The following is a 20,013-nucleotide window of genomic DNA, read 5'->3' on the forward strand; positions in this document are numbered from 1 at the left end:
GTCATATGGTCCCCTGCTCATCCCAGTGAACTAAACCGGCACCCACAGTCTTAAAGTGTGTGTGCACTCCTGCTTTAAATCTCAGGCCACTTTAATGTTGGCAAAGGAGAATCACATATGATTTTTAACATAATAACAGTGGTTGATTTCTAGCCCATTTTTAGGTGAAATACTTAATGCAAAGTTGGGATGGTGTTTTGGTGTTTTTGGTCACAAGGAGACCCTGATCATGAAACTGCTGGTAAATGTTGAGTTGATGGAAAAAATCAGTAGTCACTGGGTCATTTCTGTTTTGTGGCAAACCAGGTGATGAACATTCAGGATGTTTTGTATTTAATTGGTTGTGTTAAAAGTCTTCACTTATCCCAGGTAAACTAAAACATTTGGAACAATCCAGATTTTGGTCGGGTAAAGACAATTTTTCGTTATGGCATGAGAAAGGGATAAAAACTAGAACATGTTGTAGATAAGATGGGAAGTTTATTTCAATTAAAGAACTTGTAAATATATAAATATAAAATATGTAATAGAGTAACTATATAATACTTTTACAGGTGTTTGTGGGGTGGGAAGGTGGCATTAAATTCATTAGGATGAGTTTTTGTAAACAATCTGACACTGTAGAAAAAATAAAAATGTATGAAAAAAAAGACTTGCATATGATCCAAAATCTAACAATGCAGCCACGGGATATCGAATCCTGACCTGGTCTTAAGGTTTGCTGAGTCACAGTTTTGGCTCTGTAGACGTCAGGTTATGTTTATATTAGAGAAGGGGTGCAAATTACACATCAGGTCAGTTATTTCTGTGCAGTCGTAGGATTTGATTTCCATTGTGACCAGATGTGTTCCACTCTTTCTAAGAAACATAAATGCAGTGTTGGCCCCTACAGTTCCTTCGTGTGGCACTGTGATTATCCAATCCACAAGATGGCAGTAAAAAACAACTAAAGAGAATAAATAGTCGCGATGAACGTTAGCAGGGAGCAAAAGAAAAACAAAAGAAAAAAACAACAAAAAACCCTTTATTTTATATGTGAGCTTAAAAAATAGATTATCTGCCAGTGCAATTTTAGTGACTTTTTTATATTTATTGCTACTGGGAACATGGATTCATATATTTGTTATCTGTAAACTAAATGATTGCTTTTTTTTTTTAATGGGATGATTACAGAGTATATTAAATAATAAACAATAGAATATTGCCATTTATTTATTTGGTAATTTAAATGATATTGTAAAATTGCTTAAAACAAACGTTTTGATATGGTATTAAATTGAATTCGAAATATGTACTGATGTCATTTAGGATTTCTTATAGATACTCGTGTTTGCCCATCTTTTGTAGTCACATGAAAGTCCAACTATCTACCTGCTAAGCTATCGAAACTTTCATTTGTGTAAAAGAAGCTTGTGGTAGTCCAAGGTTACTGCTATCAGAAGGCTGCTGGTAGATTCTCTGCCGTTGCTGACATGACTTCATGCCTGAAAGCCAAATGGCTGATGCTGTAAAGCGGTTCATGGTGCTGTGATTTCTCTAAGACGCACAGAAAAAAAATGTTTTAAAATTAAATTAATATTGTCCCAACATTTTCTATCATAAAACGATGATAACTGTCTGGAAAATGTACATTTTGGGCTACAGATTCATTCTGGACTGTGTCACGAGCGCTTTTTATTAATGTGGAAATGCAGATTTTGGTACTCCTCCAATATACTGGGGGGAAAAATAATACAGTGATTCTTACTATCGCCTCACTCCCCGGAGAGGGCGTGGCTTGCTGACGCACTGCGGATCCCTCCCAGTGTCTAAACGGAGCGGAGAGAGGAACGGCGAGGCACCGAGGGGCGCGCGCACATGTGCGAGTGTGTTTGAACCAATGAACGCGTACGCGCGCGCCATTGGCTCACCAGCAGCCGGAGTGGCAGTGTGCAGACGGGCTCGAGTCGGAGCATCAGGGCCAAGTTGCGCAGAGATGCAGCGTACGTAGACGCAGCACGCGGGCACACCACCGCGGCTCTTCCCCGATATCATGGTTTAAACACCGTTAAGATAGGTTGTTGTGGGTTTTATTTTTTAATGGCGGCGCTGAAGTCGAGGTGATCCGCTCGCCAGCGGGAGTATAGTGCGCACTCCTTTTTTTTGCCGGGGCTAGTAGCCAACGCAGATAAATCCGCACTATTATTATTATTTTTTCTTCTACCTGCTGTTGCATAAGGAATCATGACAACGGGACAGGATGAAAGCTCTGTCCGTGTGGCATTGAGGTAAGGCGACTATTTAAATGTTTCCATTAACTCCCAAATGCGTAGCAACATTAATTGCCCGGTGCCACCTGTCAGTCAGTGCAGCCGGCCTCGCAAACACCTGCAGGTCATCAGCATCATCTTGTGTTCACCAAACACTCTTTGACCTGGAAAATATTCCGCGTCGTGACGTTGCTGTCACCGGCTTTCAGGACATGTTTGCGGCGCAATTGTTTCTCACCTCAGTTTGAATGAGCAGGTTTTGTGTTGGGGGCTCACAAACATAGAGCATCACGCCCATTGCACAGGTACGCGCACGCGCGCACACATTCACGGGCCATCCTCTGTAGCGTGCATGCTGGGAGGAGTGACGATATCTTTTTGCAGCGGCTCTCTCTATCATAGAAAAGGAAACAGATGGAGAAGGTGGGAGAGAGCCAGTCGGCCTGTCTTCGTCCAACGGTCTGGCGTCTCATCAAAGCCTCCTGCAGAGACAGTGGATCGATGAAAGAAGAGCTTCACTGACAGTCAGGTTCCAAGGAAAAGGGCAGTGGGCCTATAACGCTGTCAAGCCTGCTCTTTGTTTGTAGACATTCAGTGGACAGCTCAGTCACGGCTCTCAGCGATTCAGTACTGTTCCAATCAATTCACCAAACGGACAGGCTGCTTCACCTCTAATTTCATGCACTTGATGTGGGCGGCTGTATTCATGCTGAAGAAGGCCGCTCACACCCAGATGGTGAAGTGGCACTGACAGTGACATAATGGGGAAACCAATCTCTTTCTCTCCCCTCCAGTCTGTCCGTATCCATAGTAATTATAAAAATGACTCATAATGGCAGTATAGTTTCTCATATCTGTTTTTTCTTTTTTTTTTTGGTATCCTCATATTCAGCTGCTCGCCTGTGTTCCTTGTTCAACCTTAAAGACACACAAGTGCCTCGTCATTATTTGTGATGATTATGTTTGTGCTGAGCTTCCGGATACCATTCCCCAGTATCCCATTTATGAGGGGAATAATTTATTTTATGCTGTTGCTACTCCATGTAAAACAGGGGTTGAATTGGTCTCAAGTGTTGGTTTCGAACACAGTTTTTATGGTAGGACATTTTCCAACAGAAACTAGTGATTCTGGAGATGTTCTGTTTTGTACCGCCTGTTATTTGTTGCCAAATAACTCCTGAAAAATTTGCCTTTGCAAAGATAGACATTTAGTGGTTTTAATGGAAGGATGAAAGCAAAACAGGCAACTGCCTGGACCTGCCCAGTTAATTACAAAACAGTTCCCAGAACAAGCAGCATGTTGCCGTCCCAGTCTAAGTGGATCGAGTGCCACTTCTCCCCTGTGGAGCCTGTAATGCGGTCAGTTGTCTCTCCCCACCTGGAGTCTACTCTGCTGGGGCTTTCCTGTTTGTCCCTCTGGGGTTGCACAGTTGGTTGCACTAAGTAATATAACGGCCCTGCGCTGCCTTACTGTAAAGTTTTGCTGTTTGTCTCGATTCTGTGGTGTGATTTGTAGTGTTGTTTTGCTGCAGGCACTTTGGGTTTTTGTTAAGAGTTTTAGAAATGTTTTGATTACCTTTGATGTTTGCAGGGATGTAAGGTTAGGAATGGAGCAGCTCCTATAATGCTACCACTATAATGACAGTATGGTTATACAGTGATACGTTGTGAGACTGTGTGATGCAATAGCCAAACAGTCCTGAAGAAATCAAAAGTCCGGAAATATGCATCTAGGAATGAACGAACTGTGGTGTCAGTTGTGTGCGTGTCAGTTAGGTCAAAGGTCAGTGGAGGTAATGGTCATCATTAATCAATTTTAATAATGCATTTCTTTTAAATCTGATTAGCTTTTTTCCGCTGAACACTATTTTACCTCTTAAGAGTGTTTAATATTCTTCTCTGCAAGTTGGTTAACTTCTGTTCACCCTACACTCTTTCAGTTAATTATCACCATCACAAATCATAAAGTAGCGACTGTTTTTTTTGCCAAATTGTTATCCGAACCATAATCTACTTTGATGATGACAATAAATTACCCCACAAGATGAAATGGAGGGGGTCTACATAGAATAGAAAACCCTTTCTCCTATTAGCGTACACATGAAGTCAACGTATCTGATTACAAAAAATCACCTGTCTAATGTAATAATTCATATTGATTCACACCTCATACATGAGTGTAAGGTAGCAGAATTATGATATGCCAGTTTCATATGAAAGTAAAACGCACGCCTGTCCAAATTGGATGCAAGTGTATTTTTAAAATGATTTGCATTGTCAGAGAGAGTCGCTATAGGAGCATGCAAATTGCAGTGAAAGTGTAGACAACCATTCACTTAGGAAGAGGTGAATGTTTTGTGTTGTGGTTCCACCAGCTAAAATTACAGCTCTGATCTTAGTAAACTGTACTTCAGTTTGCCATATGTGAGACTGGTTATTTGGTAAATGTACCCTGAAAAGCATAATTGAGCTTTCTCATAATGATGCCTCTAAATGTAATTCTGTTACCACAGAGTTTTAGTGAAGATCAGTTTTCATCTGTAATGGGTTTTCTAGTGACAAATGCATGTGCATAGATGCTTCAAATTGGGCATGACGGTTTCGTTTTTGTTTTTTCTCTCTGCTAAACCCAACAAGCCTATGGATATTTGGTTAGGTGTGTGTCAACAAAAACGCCTCATATGTAGACATCATGGAAAAATAGCTGAACTCATCTTGCAGACCAACAGTTTTCATGGTTCTGTTTTATACAGGGTTGGTTTTAAGGACTAAAAGGACTTCTTAAGGTCATTTAACAGTTTAAGGCCAAAACTTTATGTTTATATAAAAAAGGCCATCTTGCTCTGTCAGACTTCTACAAAGGAACTCAAAGCCGAGAACATTTGCTTGTCAGTGTTTACTCGTGCAGAAAAATGGTGGCAGTAGAGGGTGTATTGTGAAACAGTTGCACAGTCGTATCCCTCCCTGACTACATTATATTAATTGTACTGTACCTGGTTTATTTGAACAGCCCATTATGTCATAACAGTCTGTTTTAAATGGTAGGTGTGCATTGATGGGAGGGGCCGAAAGGCTTGCAGTGAGGACTTGCTGAACCTGCCTGCTGTGGTTGTTATTAGTGTATGTAGCAGAATCATTGTTTTTAATGTGCTGACAGCTTAGCACTGGGGATCAAAGTGAGAGAGAAGTATCTTTGACTTTGTTTATATCTGCTGTAAGAGCTTAGCTTGTGCATTAACCACTTAATAACATAAAGTGGAGGAGCTTGCAAAATCAAAAGCCATGCCACATCTCACCTTGAAATTTACCTCCTCATTTCCCCTGTAAAGACTTGTTGTCTCTGATGCTCAGCTGAAGGCCATAACAATGACGATAATGAAATTAAATGGGTCCCTAAACCTCTTAAGACTTAAGTTACAGCCATGCTTTAATGTAATCAAGTGTAGGCATGCAGCAACTGGTATAAGTGGGTAAGGCTAAGCCTCAGGTTGTGGCTCACAAGCCAGCTGTAGAGACAGGACTAACTGTGGTGGAACAATCTTGTTAAAATGAGCTGCACGATTAGAGCAGATATCTTATATTATTGACCAGAATGGGCTTCAGCTCAGCTGACAAAAGCTGTGTGAGCCGAGGTTTACAATGCAAATAGAGATTAGTGTCTTTCATCGGAGAGGGGGGGAAAAGGGCTCAGTCGAAAAATTGTAAAAAAAAAACAACAAAGGGGGAAAAGCATGTAGCTACATGTAAAATATCAATTTGTGTCTGTTGTTAAACAGTTAGCTGAAGCATTAGTTGGCTAACCTTAACATACCTATTTTCTGTGTTTAAAAGCAACTCATGTTTTTGTATGCTACATAAAAGCTAAAGGTTTATCTGTCCAAAAGTTTATAGTTGAAGTGCAAAGACATGAATTTTTTGAGTGAAGTTTTAACAGGTTTTTGGACACTGTAACAAGGGCAGGGCCAGTAGGTTACTGGCAGAGGACCAGTTGGCGCTCAGGACATTTAGATTCGTGTTCGTCGCCCATGGCAGCACCAACTAAACACAGCCCCTCAGTTTAAAGCCTCTGCAGACCTCGCGCTTTGTTCACATCCACTGAACTGTGAGAGTCTGTCAGGATGTAGCTGTTGACCCACAGTCGTTTAGATGTGTTTGTGTGTGGGTTTAAGAGTGTGTTGGTCTTTACCTGCGTTCTTTTTTTCTCCCATTCTAGTAAATTGTCCAGTGTAACTTTTTTTTTTTTTTTAACCCATCACTGCTGGTTAAGTTTCAAATGTTAACCCTGGGACTGGGTGATCAGTACAGATCTTAAGTCCAATGGAAGTTTTATAGCTTTTGAGCTACAATCTCAAAAGCACAATTTCCCTCCGTCTCTAACCTGGACTGAGGTTCTATGAACAGCATTAATCAGTTCACCTCAGAGACACTGTAATTACGTACAGATTTAAAAGTTAAAAAAAATAGGAAACCATCTGACCATGATGAGCTCTGAAAGCTATTACCTAAAACTTTAAATTGAACTTTAAAATTTATGAGGGAGCCTGTACAAACATTTTAATTTCATCTTTAAATTAAATGTATGTATTTTATTCTGCAGATGATTAAAAACCAGTTTGACAATGTGTTTATTAAAATTTTAAACCAAAAGTATCACCTACATTTCTCCCATTTGTAAGATCATAAAAGGGTATGAACTGTGATACATATAAAACTAGAATTGATCCTCTGCTATAACTATAATAGTAGCTTAACTTTAAGTAAAAGTGGCAGTATATTTGTCTTGTGCATTAATAGACTGACTCAGAAAGAGAAAGCAATTCGAAGCCACTGCCTCAGGCTTCAGGGAAGTGTGAGGGAAATATTTATTCATGGCCATTCTTTTTGTCTTGTTGTTGTTGTTGTTGTTGTTGTTGTTTTCATTTTCAAAAATGTTAAAAATGACTTTACTAAACAACTTATTCAGTAGACTGTGAAACTGAGAATGGTGGCAAAATGAAAGTTTGCCTCAATATTTTACTGTTGCTGAATAACCATTGCAAGCCGAATATTGAGCTGTATCACTGAATGAAGCAGTCCTGATGCACACTTCTTGCTGCACTCCGTTTACATCAGAAGTTGGATGTCGGAGATACAAGTGACATCACTCCTGAAGTGACCATGTTGCAGTAACAGTATTAATACCCCCAAAACAGGTTTTCTACCTTGCTAGGGAGAAATTCATCAATCACCTTTTTCCCTTCACTTAAACACAGTTGCAGCACATCCACAGGTCAGTGCTCTGTGTATAGGTTAGTAATTAGTAAATGCACAATAGTGGTGTTACATCTTACAAGATTTAAAGCTTTACTATTGTTTATGTGCACTGCTACCAGGTTGGAATGTGAAGTTGGGGTCTGGTGGGTAATCTGAGTTGAGGAGGCATTCCAGTGGAAGATTCCGACTCAGGATTTCTGACTTTCAACTGAAAACGGAATACAGCAAGAACCTTTTCATATTACTTGATTTAACAAAACACAAAATGTCAGTAACATTTACAACAGGCACATGTCATAGAAAACAGTATTTCTTGGTACAGTGATGTGATTCAATTTGTTATTTACACAGTATTCCACAAACAAGGGAAGAATAGTGTTTATTGCTGAGATTAACAACTGTAGGAGATTAATATCCGTCTGGAGGACCTGGTTTACTTTTTTGGCTCTGTCTAGATCAAAGAGTTCTTCTTTTGCCTTGTGTGGATTCCGCACACTTTTTCATTGTCATTCTATTTAAATGCTTTTATTAAAGAAAGGGCTTGATGGAGGCTTTCATAGGACTGTATTACATCTCTGCACATGCCTCTTGTCTTTTTAAGCAGTAGCCAAAATGTGTAAATACTGGCCAAGTTACGCTATGAATAACACCTACTTGGCCTGCAGCATTAGATGGGAAGAGGTATGTGATCCCAACAAGAGACAGAGGCAAGCTTTGGATAGACTCAATTCATTATCATGTAACATAAGTGACCTTCATCATTTGTACTTCATGATCTTACTGTATAAAAATTACTCGAGCTGACAGCCTGCATGACTTTATAGTGGTGCCATTTAGGTTATCACAAAGCACTTAATCCTGTGTGATAAAGTGCTGTGATAACAGACTGTTAAAAGTGCTGCACTTCACTAAGATTATAGTCCTTGGTTAGTATCTACAATGTCAAAAAATAATGACAAAATGCCTTCTGCAAGTTCCAAACTAGAAGTGATATATTTGGTATGCTGTGTCAAAAAACTATTTGAGTATTTTAGCTTCACAAATGTCAGTAAATGTTTTGTATTGTAAGTTTGTAAATTGAATATCTTAGGATTTTGGTTGGAGAAACGAGCAGTTTGAAGACATAGAATTAGATTTTAAGGCACATTTTACTTAAAATACATAGCTCTATGTATTTGTTAGGAAAAGTTCCACAGCAGGCCTTACATGCTCACTGCAGCAGGACCACAATATCAGGAAGTCAAATTATCTTTAGTAACTGACTTTGTCGTGGTGACGGACTGCCCTGTATCACACTAATTTGAGTGTAGCCCAGATAACACTTCCAGTGTTTGGCCATCATGACCTCCTTCTAGACAGAAGGCTCTTCCATTCCAAGGCTATGCTAAGCATAGCCTACACTTAAGCTCAACTTGCCTCAAAATAGATTCCTGACTGGCCGCAGCACTCCTGGAAGACCTCAGTTATCTATATCACAACCTCAGGAGTCAGCACATTTCTGCCAGATGCATCTGCACCGATGCAAAGAGCCTTGTGCTGTGCAGTCTGCATGCACCACATGTCAACATGTTTTTTTTTTTTTGTTTGTTTTTTTTAAACAAGAACCGGATTTCCCAAATTCTCCTTCTCCTCCTCCATTATACAGCATAAAAATTAGATGGTTACACAGAATAAATTGGATGTAATCATAGAGTAGCTTACATGCAAACCACACCCTTAGAAAAATGTTATTGGCTCAGTTGTTGGCACTGTCTTGCTCTGGCGCACTTTGCATTGCTCCTTTTTTTTCCCCCCTAGGTAGTTTTCTTTCCCAGTCCTTTAATTTTACCAGCAGTGTACCACTGCTTGATATGTATGCCTTTTCCTGTTCACTGTACAGATCTGTCCAGTTAAGGACTCAGCCAAAAATGAATGAAGTCTAAATGTAGAACAGAAGCCACAAATAGGATGTGGATGTAACTTAACTTCTATCATCCAACTGCCTGCATAATCACAAATAGGACTCAGACAGTCACAAATAGCTCTGTTTGCATAGCAAGCTGCCACCTTATTTATGTCAAGAGACTCTCTATAGTTAATGGGGACAGATGTTTTTTCTATGAAGTGATCTGTTTTTATTTGTGAATCAGATTTTGTTTTAAGGTTATGTTGAAATGTATAGATGTTGCTGTGCTGATATGGAAGATGCATGTTTAGCTTGCAGTCACCACGTTAGGGACCCATGACTATGTTAGCACTGGAATCCATTCATCTGGCACTTCATGTTTGTTTGTTTTTTCTCTAATCTAAAAAGTGTGACGCATGTTTTAATATTATAGTTAGAGAGACATTAAGGATGGTGATTTTCAGTTTTACTTCACTTTACATGTCAGCTTAGCAGGGGTGTTTTTTTTTTTGTTTGTTTTTTTACCTAAACCAAAGTGAGGTTTGTGTATTCCACCACAGTAATGTGATGGCATTGAATTTGGGTCGCAGTGTTATCTTTGGTTACAACACTGCAACTGAAGATAGGGTTATTTGCCCTTAACGTACAATACCACATTTGGTGAAAGCCAAACATGACACATATTAGCTTATCAAAGACCTCATACCGTCTGTGGTGAAGGAGTGGTAATTTGGTCTCGTTTTGGAGCCACTAGACATGGACACTTAGTCTCTGAACTCTGCTTTATACCTATAACTACTGACAGTTATTGATGAGAATTGGCTCATGCAACAGGACAGTGATCCTACACACAGCAAATCTATAACAGAATCGCTGAAAAAGAAAGGAATGAGGGTGTTGCAATGGTCCAAAGGTACATTATCAATCGTTGTTCAGCTTTGGATTGGATAGTCTTTATTTTCGCTGGAAGCAATTTTGATAACAAACTGTCATCAGCTATGCCAGTACATACCACAAATAGTTGCCTTTGAAGCAAAATACATGATACTCGAATGAGTATTTGTTGAAAAATAACCGTTAGCTTTATACATTTTCATTAAATCCTTTGAGGATGTCATTATGTACCCTTACCCTATCCTATCTGATTAATCGCAAAAAAATGCATCAGCAGATGAAAATGCAAAACAAAAAACTGAAAAACTGAAATTCTAGCTGTTATGATATCTAATTGCTGGAGGAGTAGTGGCTCACCTCTGCATCACATCTTCAATTTGGATGAGGAGTAGCAGGCAGTTACTTGAACAATAAAACAGCTTCTTTGCTTGTCAAACACCCCTCCTGTGTTTAGATGTCTTGCACCTAAAGTGCAGCCTTGGATTAAATCCTGCTGAAGGCACCAAAGTGCAAATGAAGTTCCACCACCTGCTGGCATCATATGGCAGCTGTTTGACTCAATCTGCATATTCATGAGGTGTTAGTCTTTCACTTTTTTTTGCTGCAGATTTAAACACTAAACGTGGACAATGCCTTTGTTAAATCTTTCTGTGTTGATTGGTCACCCACTGTGAAATAAAGTCTTGTATTTGAGAGCTGTAAATAGTTAAGTGCAGAGTCAAAGTGCCTTCCACTCTGTATTGAATGGTGTGTTTACCTAACCTGTTATCTTCTATCTGGCCTAAAAACTGCAGATGGTGGCTGGCTGTAACACACACAGTTTTTAGGGCTAGCCTTTGTGTCGCTGACCCATGTTTGACACAGAAATGAGATTCCTATGTCAACAACACATGGTTCAGTGACACTGCAGTCTAGGCCTAACTCTGCCTCTATCACAGAGGAGTGTGCTATCTCAGGGTACATTTTCTCCTTATTTTGTTGGTTAATTGGACGAAATCATATCTTTTGTTTTTCTTCTATGCACTGCAAAAAAGACAAAGATGTTTTCATAAAGGCTTTTAACAATGTCTGCAATATTTATTTGTTGTTGTTTGGGAAGTTGCATATAGGAAAACAAAGAAATAGACCTGCAGCCACATTAATAAAAAAAGGGGGCAAACACTGGGCAGAAAACACATGCATTAAAAAACAAGAAGCACTTTGTGAGCACAAACTTTCACCAAGTTAGCTTACTCTCTGGGCAGTTTTTACTTTTGAGTGAATTATATTGTATTTTTTAAATATTCATTTTGTTTTTATTTATTTTTGAAGATATTTAAAATGTTTGTAGTGAAGTAAAAACAAGTGTAAAGTACATGCTTTTGTTATTTTCCTGTTGAAACACATTTAATATATTTGACATAATTATGAGTGCAGTGATAATTGTTTTGTTTTTTTAAATTTATGTGGCTCTAATTCATGTGTAGCATTCATTTCAACGTTTGAGTTTAAAATTTTTAGATTTTTTTTTTTTTTTTGGGGGGGGTAAAACATTTTTAATCACAAGTTTTTGTTTAACAAAAAATACAAAAAAATTATTGTGTGTTTAAACCTGTTTTAACAGACTCGTATTAAAATAATGTGATGTGTAGAATCCTTGTCTGCTTTCCCTGTATGCTGATATGTTGTCAGTACAAACAATGGCAACAATAACATGGGCCTGGATTCTGGAGCATGGACCTTAGATTCCATATTTAATATTTAATTAGCGTAATTTCGTCTTCTGATTGTAAGTTATCTTTTTTAGAATCTGTTATGAGATGTTTGCGGTCATTACTTAACCAGACCCACATTAATGATGTCAGAGTTTATTTGCTGTGTGTGATGATCCACATTGAATTAGACACCTCGTATTAGATTCAGCATGTCTGTTGTGTCAGTGTTTCCAGTCCTGAAAAGGATGACTCATTCAAAGCAACACCGGAATATCTACAAATAAAGCCTGACAACCAGATTAGAAGAAGAGGCTTTAAAATTACTCCTGTGCCATCATTTCTTTTTTTAAATTAAAGCAGTAATTAAAAGGGAACATTTCTCTGGCTATGCTCTCACCACATATAGTTTGACACATTTTGCACTTCAGTAAGATCTGTCGTGGTAGGTGTGAATGGAGCAATTCAAAAGTATCAGCAGAGAGGAGAGGTGACTGAAGATTTTGTGCCTTGGCCCTTGGACCAGTGATTAGTTTTTGGAAAATCTGTGTTATGCTAGATGCCGGTGATGTGTATAACATAATTCTCCATAATCTTTGGCTAACTTTGGCTAAAATTTGCTGGAAATTCACTGAAATTAGTCTAAAGGTTGTTAGATGGAACTGAGAGTTAAATTACTTTACAATATATTTAACCATTGCAATTCCCTAGCTGAGGCCTTCTGTTTCCTAACCTTTCCCTCTGGTTACGATGGGGCAGTCTGCTGTCTGACCCTTGACCTGCAGGAAGCAGCAAAGTTGTTATCAGCATGCCACAGGGATTTGGCATGCCCTCATTTGTTTTCATAAGCACGGTTTCTGAAAAATGAGTGGGATATCAACACATATCCAAAACCTTATTAGAGGAATCATGATAATAAAGGAAAATTGGGAGCAGGGCAAGGTCAGATTTCACACGTCACGCAGACTGTAAACCAGTCAATGTGCCCCGACAGAGGCATGGGCGTGTGCCTTGTTTTTGCAAGTGCTGACCTTGTGCAAAGTATGTGGTGAATTTGTTTTTTCTTGCTTTACAGCATGCTTAAAAGTGTATCAACACAAGCCAGCAGCTTCATTATAAATATCGTAAACATTTCAAAATTAGATCAGTTGTATGTTTTGTGAATCACTATGGCAAAGAGCTTTATATTTTTTTATTCCTCATAGTCCTAAGATGGCATTTGCAGCAGTTGGTATCAAAAGCATTGTTTGTGTATGTTTGTGCATTTATCTATAATTTCAGTCCAGAATCAATCCAATTCTATCTTTTTATTAAAGTTTTTAGCATTTGTGCAAAAGATTTGTGAAGCTGGAAGCTGGGGTGTGATCATTCTCATGTCTCTTTTACCTGTTCCAGGATTAAGTTGCACCATGAGGTGAGAAGTCTGTTGCCAAAATAAGCTTTGTTTATGTTGAAGTGATTAGGAAAAAATTAAGGGCTTTTCCACGGGTTGTGAGAACCTTGCCCTTCCTTTAGGGTTTGTGCAGCCCTACCTCTAAATAAACAATGTGAAAAAGTTGGATGTGCACTTACTCTTTATTGGAATTCATATGATCATTTCAGTATCAAACAAATATTGAGATGTGCGCATATTAGCATCTCTTTCTTCTCTTTGAATAGATCTGTGATCCTAAATAACCAAATATTGAAATGAAGAAACTAATTTGTTTTCATTAGAAGAGATCAAAAGCTCAGATACTAAGCGTTTGGTGTTTGTTAAAATTGTCTTACATTGTGATTTAATCTTTCTTCTGTAAGTGTTTCTTATGCCTGATTTTATTGTGATGGCAAGTTTCATTTATCTGTAAAAATTCCTTCCTTTCCTAAATTGAGAAATGTGTTTTACTGATTACCAAAGCTATTAGTACTTAAACTGAATCTAGAAAAGATGTATGTAGAGGTGTGGAAAAACTTGTTTCAAATTGTTATATTGAATGTTCATTTGCTCTGACTGATATGTAACCGGTCTGTATAAGAATACATTTATGTAGAGTTTGTAAATATTTTTTTATGTGTGCAAGTATCAGTGAAGCACATGGTACTAAGATAAACCTGGTAGTACTTTACCTGTTTGAACTACATCACAGTGGATTGTATTGGAAATAGTTGGGCCTTTTTTATAGTATGTCTGTATAGTGTGTGTGGGTATGACTTTGGAAACATGGTGGAGGACAAGGGAGTCCTCCACCATGGGACTCTTCAAAAAACGTTACAATTATCGTACTACTGTAGTACGATAATTGTAACGCTTTTTGAAAAATGAAAATTCCTTATTTTATTATTTTCTGTTTTTATCCTCATAAACATATTTAGATAAAATGTAGGAGTCAGGCCAGTAAATTTAAACAGAAGCCAGCCTTTTGTCTCAACTTAGCTTTGGGCTAATTCATGCATCACACCATAATAAAATACACTTAATTTCCCATCAGCAACTCCTTGTGGAATTAATGCTTTCTTACTTTGGGCTTGGCTGAGTTTTAAAAGTTGAAATAGGGAAAATGATCCCAGTGGTCGGTAGACTGGTATTTCTCATGCTTGGGCTACAGTGGTGAGGATGAATAGGACTTAACTAATGTGTCACAAAATCAAGAAAACTCAAATGTACCAATTTGTAATTTCTTAATATCTTTCTAAAAATAATTTTTTGCTTTTCTAGTTTTACCCCTTTCAGTGTAACAGTACATTTTAAATGTATTTGGTAGCATTAAAGATAAAAATATATTTTAGTATGAAAAATATAATTCCATTTAAAGAGCTTGCATATACTGGTGGATTAACAATTACAGGTATGTATGTATGTATGTATGTATAATTTTTTTTTTTTTTTTTAAATTAACAGTACTGTTAAATTAGGGCAGTTGTGTCATAAACCTTATATTTGGTGGTGGCCTAATAAATTTCTTGAGCACTGTAGACAGAGAAAATATTCTTGCCTAATTTCTTGGGCCGGTAGCAATTTAACCTCATCCTCAAGTCTTTGATGACTGCCACGAGATGCTGAGTCTCTTTCTGTTGCCCCTCCTCCTGGCATCTTTCGGTCGACCAGACCAGCATTATATCCTGCTGTGATCGGATTATGACTTTAATTCTTTGCCTCTATTACTGGTCACCATGGCAACCCCCACCACCCACCAGCCCTTTATTGTCATGCGTAGTCCAGAATGTATATGTGAGTGTGTGTGTGTATATATATATAAAAATAACATTGCTAGTGATGGATTTGTGTCTTGCTGTAAGATGTCAAAAATTTATATATATATATATATATATATATATATATATATATATATATATATATATATATATATATCGGAGCACTAGGTGCGGTGACTCCCAAGCTAGGCGAGTGGCTCCAGCAGATCCCGGGAATAACATCGGAGATCTCTGTCCAGAAGAGCGCAGTCCTGGGAACAGCTAAGATACTGCGCAGGACCCTCAAGCTCCCAGGCCTCTGGTAGAGGACCCGAGCTTGAAGGATAAACCGCCCGCAGGGGCGTGCTGGGTGTTTTTTATATATAAATAAAATTTTTTTAATTTTTTCCCCCTCCTCTCTGGCCTAGTATTATGTCTAAAGTAGATGCTGCTCTCAGCTCTTTGTCTGGTGCTGTAGGTGGTCCCGTCAGGCTGAATGGGCAGAGCATGAAAGCACTTCTGGAGTTTTTTGATGGTAAAAATGCACTTTCTCATTGTACTGTGGGACTCTTTAAAACGATTCTCCAAATAGAAGCTGCCCAGGACCTTTTTCAAGCATTTATCGTGCATTGTTACGGTAGTTTTCTTTAAATGCTTTGTTTGGTTACCACCTCCTTCATTTGAGGTGGTAAGTCAACATGCCTACAGTAGGCATAAAGTGAAAAAGATGGAATGTAACATCCACTGCTGCCTACCAATGTCTCATTTCTGCAGTGAAGTCTCTCTCGCAGGTTTTTAATTTTGGTGAAGGCCAGATATAATTGCTGCTCCAGCTGCGTTAAAAATATCTTTAAATATGTAGTCAGCCTCTCAATTTCCCTGCACAAACCAGCAGAGCTTTAGCTTTAATCCCTGTACTGCAGAGTTGATTACTTGCATGTAAGTGTAATAATATGCAACCTCTGCCAGCATGCAGCATGTTTACACGGAGAAAATGCTTGTAGCTAACTCAAATGGTAAGATTTAATTGATAACAACGTCATTGTGGATTGGTTCATTTGTTTAGCTGTCCATGTGCAAAAAGTTAGGCCTACACAGGTTTTCAGCATCATCATCTTTTAGTTTACACACAATATAGAAACGGTTAACTGATGAACTTTAAAATTGCTGGTAGGCTTTTTGAATTGTACAAAATATCTGGTTTGGTAAGAGCTTCACCATGAAACCCTTTTCTATAAAGTAGAAGGAAAGTAACATAAATCTGCACAAGCACGAAACAAAGAGCTTTACACACATCTCCACCTAAAGCAAGACAATGCATGAAAGGTAGTGTATTTGCAGATTTTGAGAATTACCTGGTTTGCTTTAAATCTTTGGGTTCAGGTGATTTTTGCTATTGTCATAGAAAGGCCTACACACATACAAGTGTATTTCTAAATGACAGCAAAGAGCTTCAAAGGAATTCAATTTGTGTTCCTGTTATTTTCAACTTGCCTGGCTAGTTCTGAGCTTGCTTAGAGAAGGTGAACCCCACCCTGGTGGTGCAGGAGTGATATTTCAGAGCTGATAAAGGAAGCTAATGAAAACTGTCTCAAAGCAATTCAATGTTAAACTAACCAGTGCTTCATTACTCTGTTTACAACCATAAGAAGGCATGTAGCCACCAGCCTGCAGCGGCTTGAAGCAATCAAAGTGTGTGACAAAGACAGTCTCCCCCCCCCGCTACCACTTTTGTCCTCTGCACGTCCTGCTTTTCCCAGCCATTCACACAGGCATAATTGTCTCCTCTGTGAAGGACATGGAAGCTTTGACGAGCCCAGTTGCAGGTGACATCATCTGAAGCAGCTACGCTGCTGTCCTCAGCAAATCTCCATATAAAATTCTGGCCTGTTCACTCACCCATCTACAACAACCATTGTGAGGGTGTTTTAGTTTTATCTTAGCTTTGACCTTTGTCTGTGTTTGAATTACTAAGGATTACTGTGTTTTTCCTCAAAAACTAAGATGGAGTGTGCATTTGAGAAATAAGATTACTAAAAGGAAATGGGACCATTAAAAAATGACCACTAATCCTTGCATAAAGTTGTGCAGGAATTGCATGAATTTAATACCATTTATCTCATTTAAACTTTTTTTTTCAGACAGCCAAAATTAAAACTTAAGGTTTTGGTGAAAGTGAAATGACTTTGTGGAGTCCTACACAGGCAGACAATTACACATTTATGCACTCCATCCCTCCTTTTAAAGAAAGGTGATATGCAGCACCTTTAATGATTTATTAAGTAGCAGTGAAAATGTGATTTGGTGGCAGTTCCAGGGATTCGGGGTGTGGTAGCAGGTTTGGGCGTGATCCAGTATTCATAGCTGAATGCTGGCAGCGTGTGAATGTGTGGAAGTATAAATGTAATCATTCAGTCATACAGTTCAGTATACGTTAGTGAAGCTGTCTTTCAGGTGGATCCAACTGTCATATTGAAGTCTAATACTTGCCAAATAAACTCATATGATCTAAGAATTTAATCAAACTGTTTGCCAGAGAGAGTGTGATTTGTATGTGATCCTTGAATTAGAATAACTTATAAGGCATACTTTTATGTTTGTGGCTGATCTCAAGCCACATACATAAAACACGTTTAGGTAAAATGACAGTCCCCATCCTGGCCACTGTATTCAAGACAGTGGTCTAGGTGAGTGACATGGCAGCTTCCACAAACCAGTGCCTGCTCCTGTATATTTTTAAAGGATGAATGTGTAATCAGTGCTTAGTGTATATTTATTAGTCCAACATTTTTTTTCTATTAAATATCCTCAGAAATTAATGCAGAAGCATGGTGTGAAAAACTAAATACAGACTGTGATTCAGTAGCTTGCAGGACCTTTAGCAGCAATAATATGATGTAAATTGCTGTAAGACTATCAGTCTGTTATCTGTGGAGGCCTTTTGGGCCACTCATCTTTATATCTTCAGATCTCAGCTGCAGGCATTCTTTTATGCTCAGCTCTCAAGGTCTATAGTAGTTTAGTTGGGTTTTTAAGTGGACCTTTGAAAAACCTTGGTGGTCACCGCAACGATTGGGGGACATGTGACTACAAAATAAGTTCAAATCATCACCCTTCTACCACTGTGCTTGATATGTTGGTGGGTATGAGGTGTTTGTGCTGATGTGCTGTGTTTGGTTTTCTCTAAATGTCCCGCTGTGCATCATGGTCAAACATCGCCACTTTGGTGTCTTTTATCCGAAGGACAAATTTCCAAAAGTCTTGGGGTTTAAGGTGCAACTTTGCAAACTGCAGCTGACTTTTCTCCAAGCAATATTTCCAAAAAAGCAATACTTGTTCAGTCTTTTGTAAATTGTACTCTCTCCAACTTTAACATTTTAAATGTTAACTGAAGTCTGAAGAATCTGATCTGGAGCTCTTGGGTTTTTGGTCATTCTGTGAGCACTGAGCTTATGATGATTTTCCTGGGACACCTCTCCTGAATATTTACCGCTTTTAAATCCTCTTTCTTGCTGCAGAATAATAGACTTCAGATTGGTGGAAATGGCTTTAATAACTATTCCCAGATTTATGGGCAGCAACAGAAGCATCTTTAAGATCATTGCTGGTGTCTTGTGATTAGGGTTGCAAAGGGGCGTAAAATTTCCGGTAAATTTCCGAAAAGTTTCTGGTAAATTTCCATGGTAAGTTAAGCTTGGGAATTTTGGAAATATTCCATATTGGAAACTTTCCATGGAAATAATGGGAATTATGGAAATTAATGGGAATTTAGGAGAACTAACTGGGAATATATTATTTCCAAGCATAAATATAAACAGAAATCATAAGAAAACCTCCATGCAAAATGTTTTCAACAGATATTTCAACAGATTTATTTGTAAGTACAGTAGAATAGAACACGTTTCAATAACTTGTTTCATGGATGAATAAAAACAGAAATGTTGAGTTCAATATTACCATCCCCTAACCCCGCTCATTCAAAAATGCCCCCTGTCCAAAAATCTCCGCAAAGTCCCATACAAAAGGTTAAATGAAAAATGTCACTTATCCTCCAAAACGTTCCATTAAACATGCAAATCTTCCTTCAAGCAATCCTCTTTTCTCATTTTTGCTCAGTCAATAGACTCTTCCTGGACCTCATCATCATCCAACAACATGTCCACTTCCTCAGCATCCAACTCTGAGTCTTCCTCTTCAGTGTCACTTTCCAGCCTTGTTGAGGATGGCTCTGTGTCAGGCTCAAAGAGCCGTAGGTTTGCCCGAATGCCGACCAGCTTTTCCACTCTCACATTTGTGAGCCTGTTGCGAACCTTTGTGTGGGTGTTGCCAAACAGTGACCAGTTGCGCTCGGAGGCAGCTGATGATGGTGGGATTTGGAAGAGGATGGAGGCTACAGGTGCAAGGGCCTCAGATTCACATAGTCCCTTCCACCAGGTGGCTGCAGATATGTGCTGGCATGACTGCCATATTCCATCCCCTTTCCAAAGGCCTTGCTTTGTTCGATACTTTGCCAAACTGCCTAGAACTTTGCCTTTATCGAGACCCAGGTGGTCAGACATGGCTGTAATGACCGCATAGGCACCGTTGATCTCTTCCCCAGAAAGTATGCCCTTGTCATATTTGGGGTCCAGCATGTATGCTGCTGCATGCACTGGCTGCATGAAGCCAGTGCATGCTCCCTCCGCTGTTCCAATGACTTGACCACAGCCGTTTCCTCTGCTTTCAGTAGTGGGGAAGTGGGCAGAATTGTCTGGATTTCCTCTGAGTTCTGCAAAAAGGCACTGGACATCTGACAAGATGGCACCATCCCCATCTATCTTCGCTATTGCTGCTGCAATAGGTTTGAGGATTTTCCGACTGCTAGATACTC

At 38.9% G+C, this 20,013-nt stretch overlaps 1 protein-coding gene across 5 annotated transcripts in view; it reads left to right on the top strand.

Annotated features, from left to right (window-relative positions):
• Nucleotides 1-1,829: 1,829 nt before the first annotated feature.
• kif21a (kinesin family member 21A) overlaps nt 1,830-20,013 on the top strand; it is a 60,617-nt gene continuing 42,433 nt past the window's right edge. For 4 of the 5 annotated variants that reach the window (XM_026175039.1, XM_026175040.1, XM_026175043.1 and 1 more), the window contains exon 1: nt 1,831-2,267. In XM_026175039.1, coding sequence (XP_026030824.1) covers nt 2,224-2,267 — 44 coding nt within the window. In that variant the 5' untranslated portion in view covers nt 1,831-2,223. Of the gene's footprint in view, nt 2,268-20,013 lie in introns of all 5 variants that reach the window. The other variant, XM_026175044.1, reaches the window with a different exon arrangement.

The sequence above is a fragment of the Astatotilapia calliptera genome, chromosome 7 (genome assembly GCF_900246225.1).
Source record: "Astatotilapia calliptera chromosome 7, fAstCal1.2, whole genome shotgun sequence".
NCBI lineage: Eukaryota > Metazoa > Chordata > Actinopteri > Cichliformes > Cichlidae > Astatotilapia > Astatotilapia calliptera.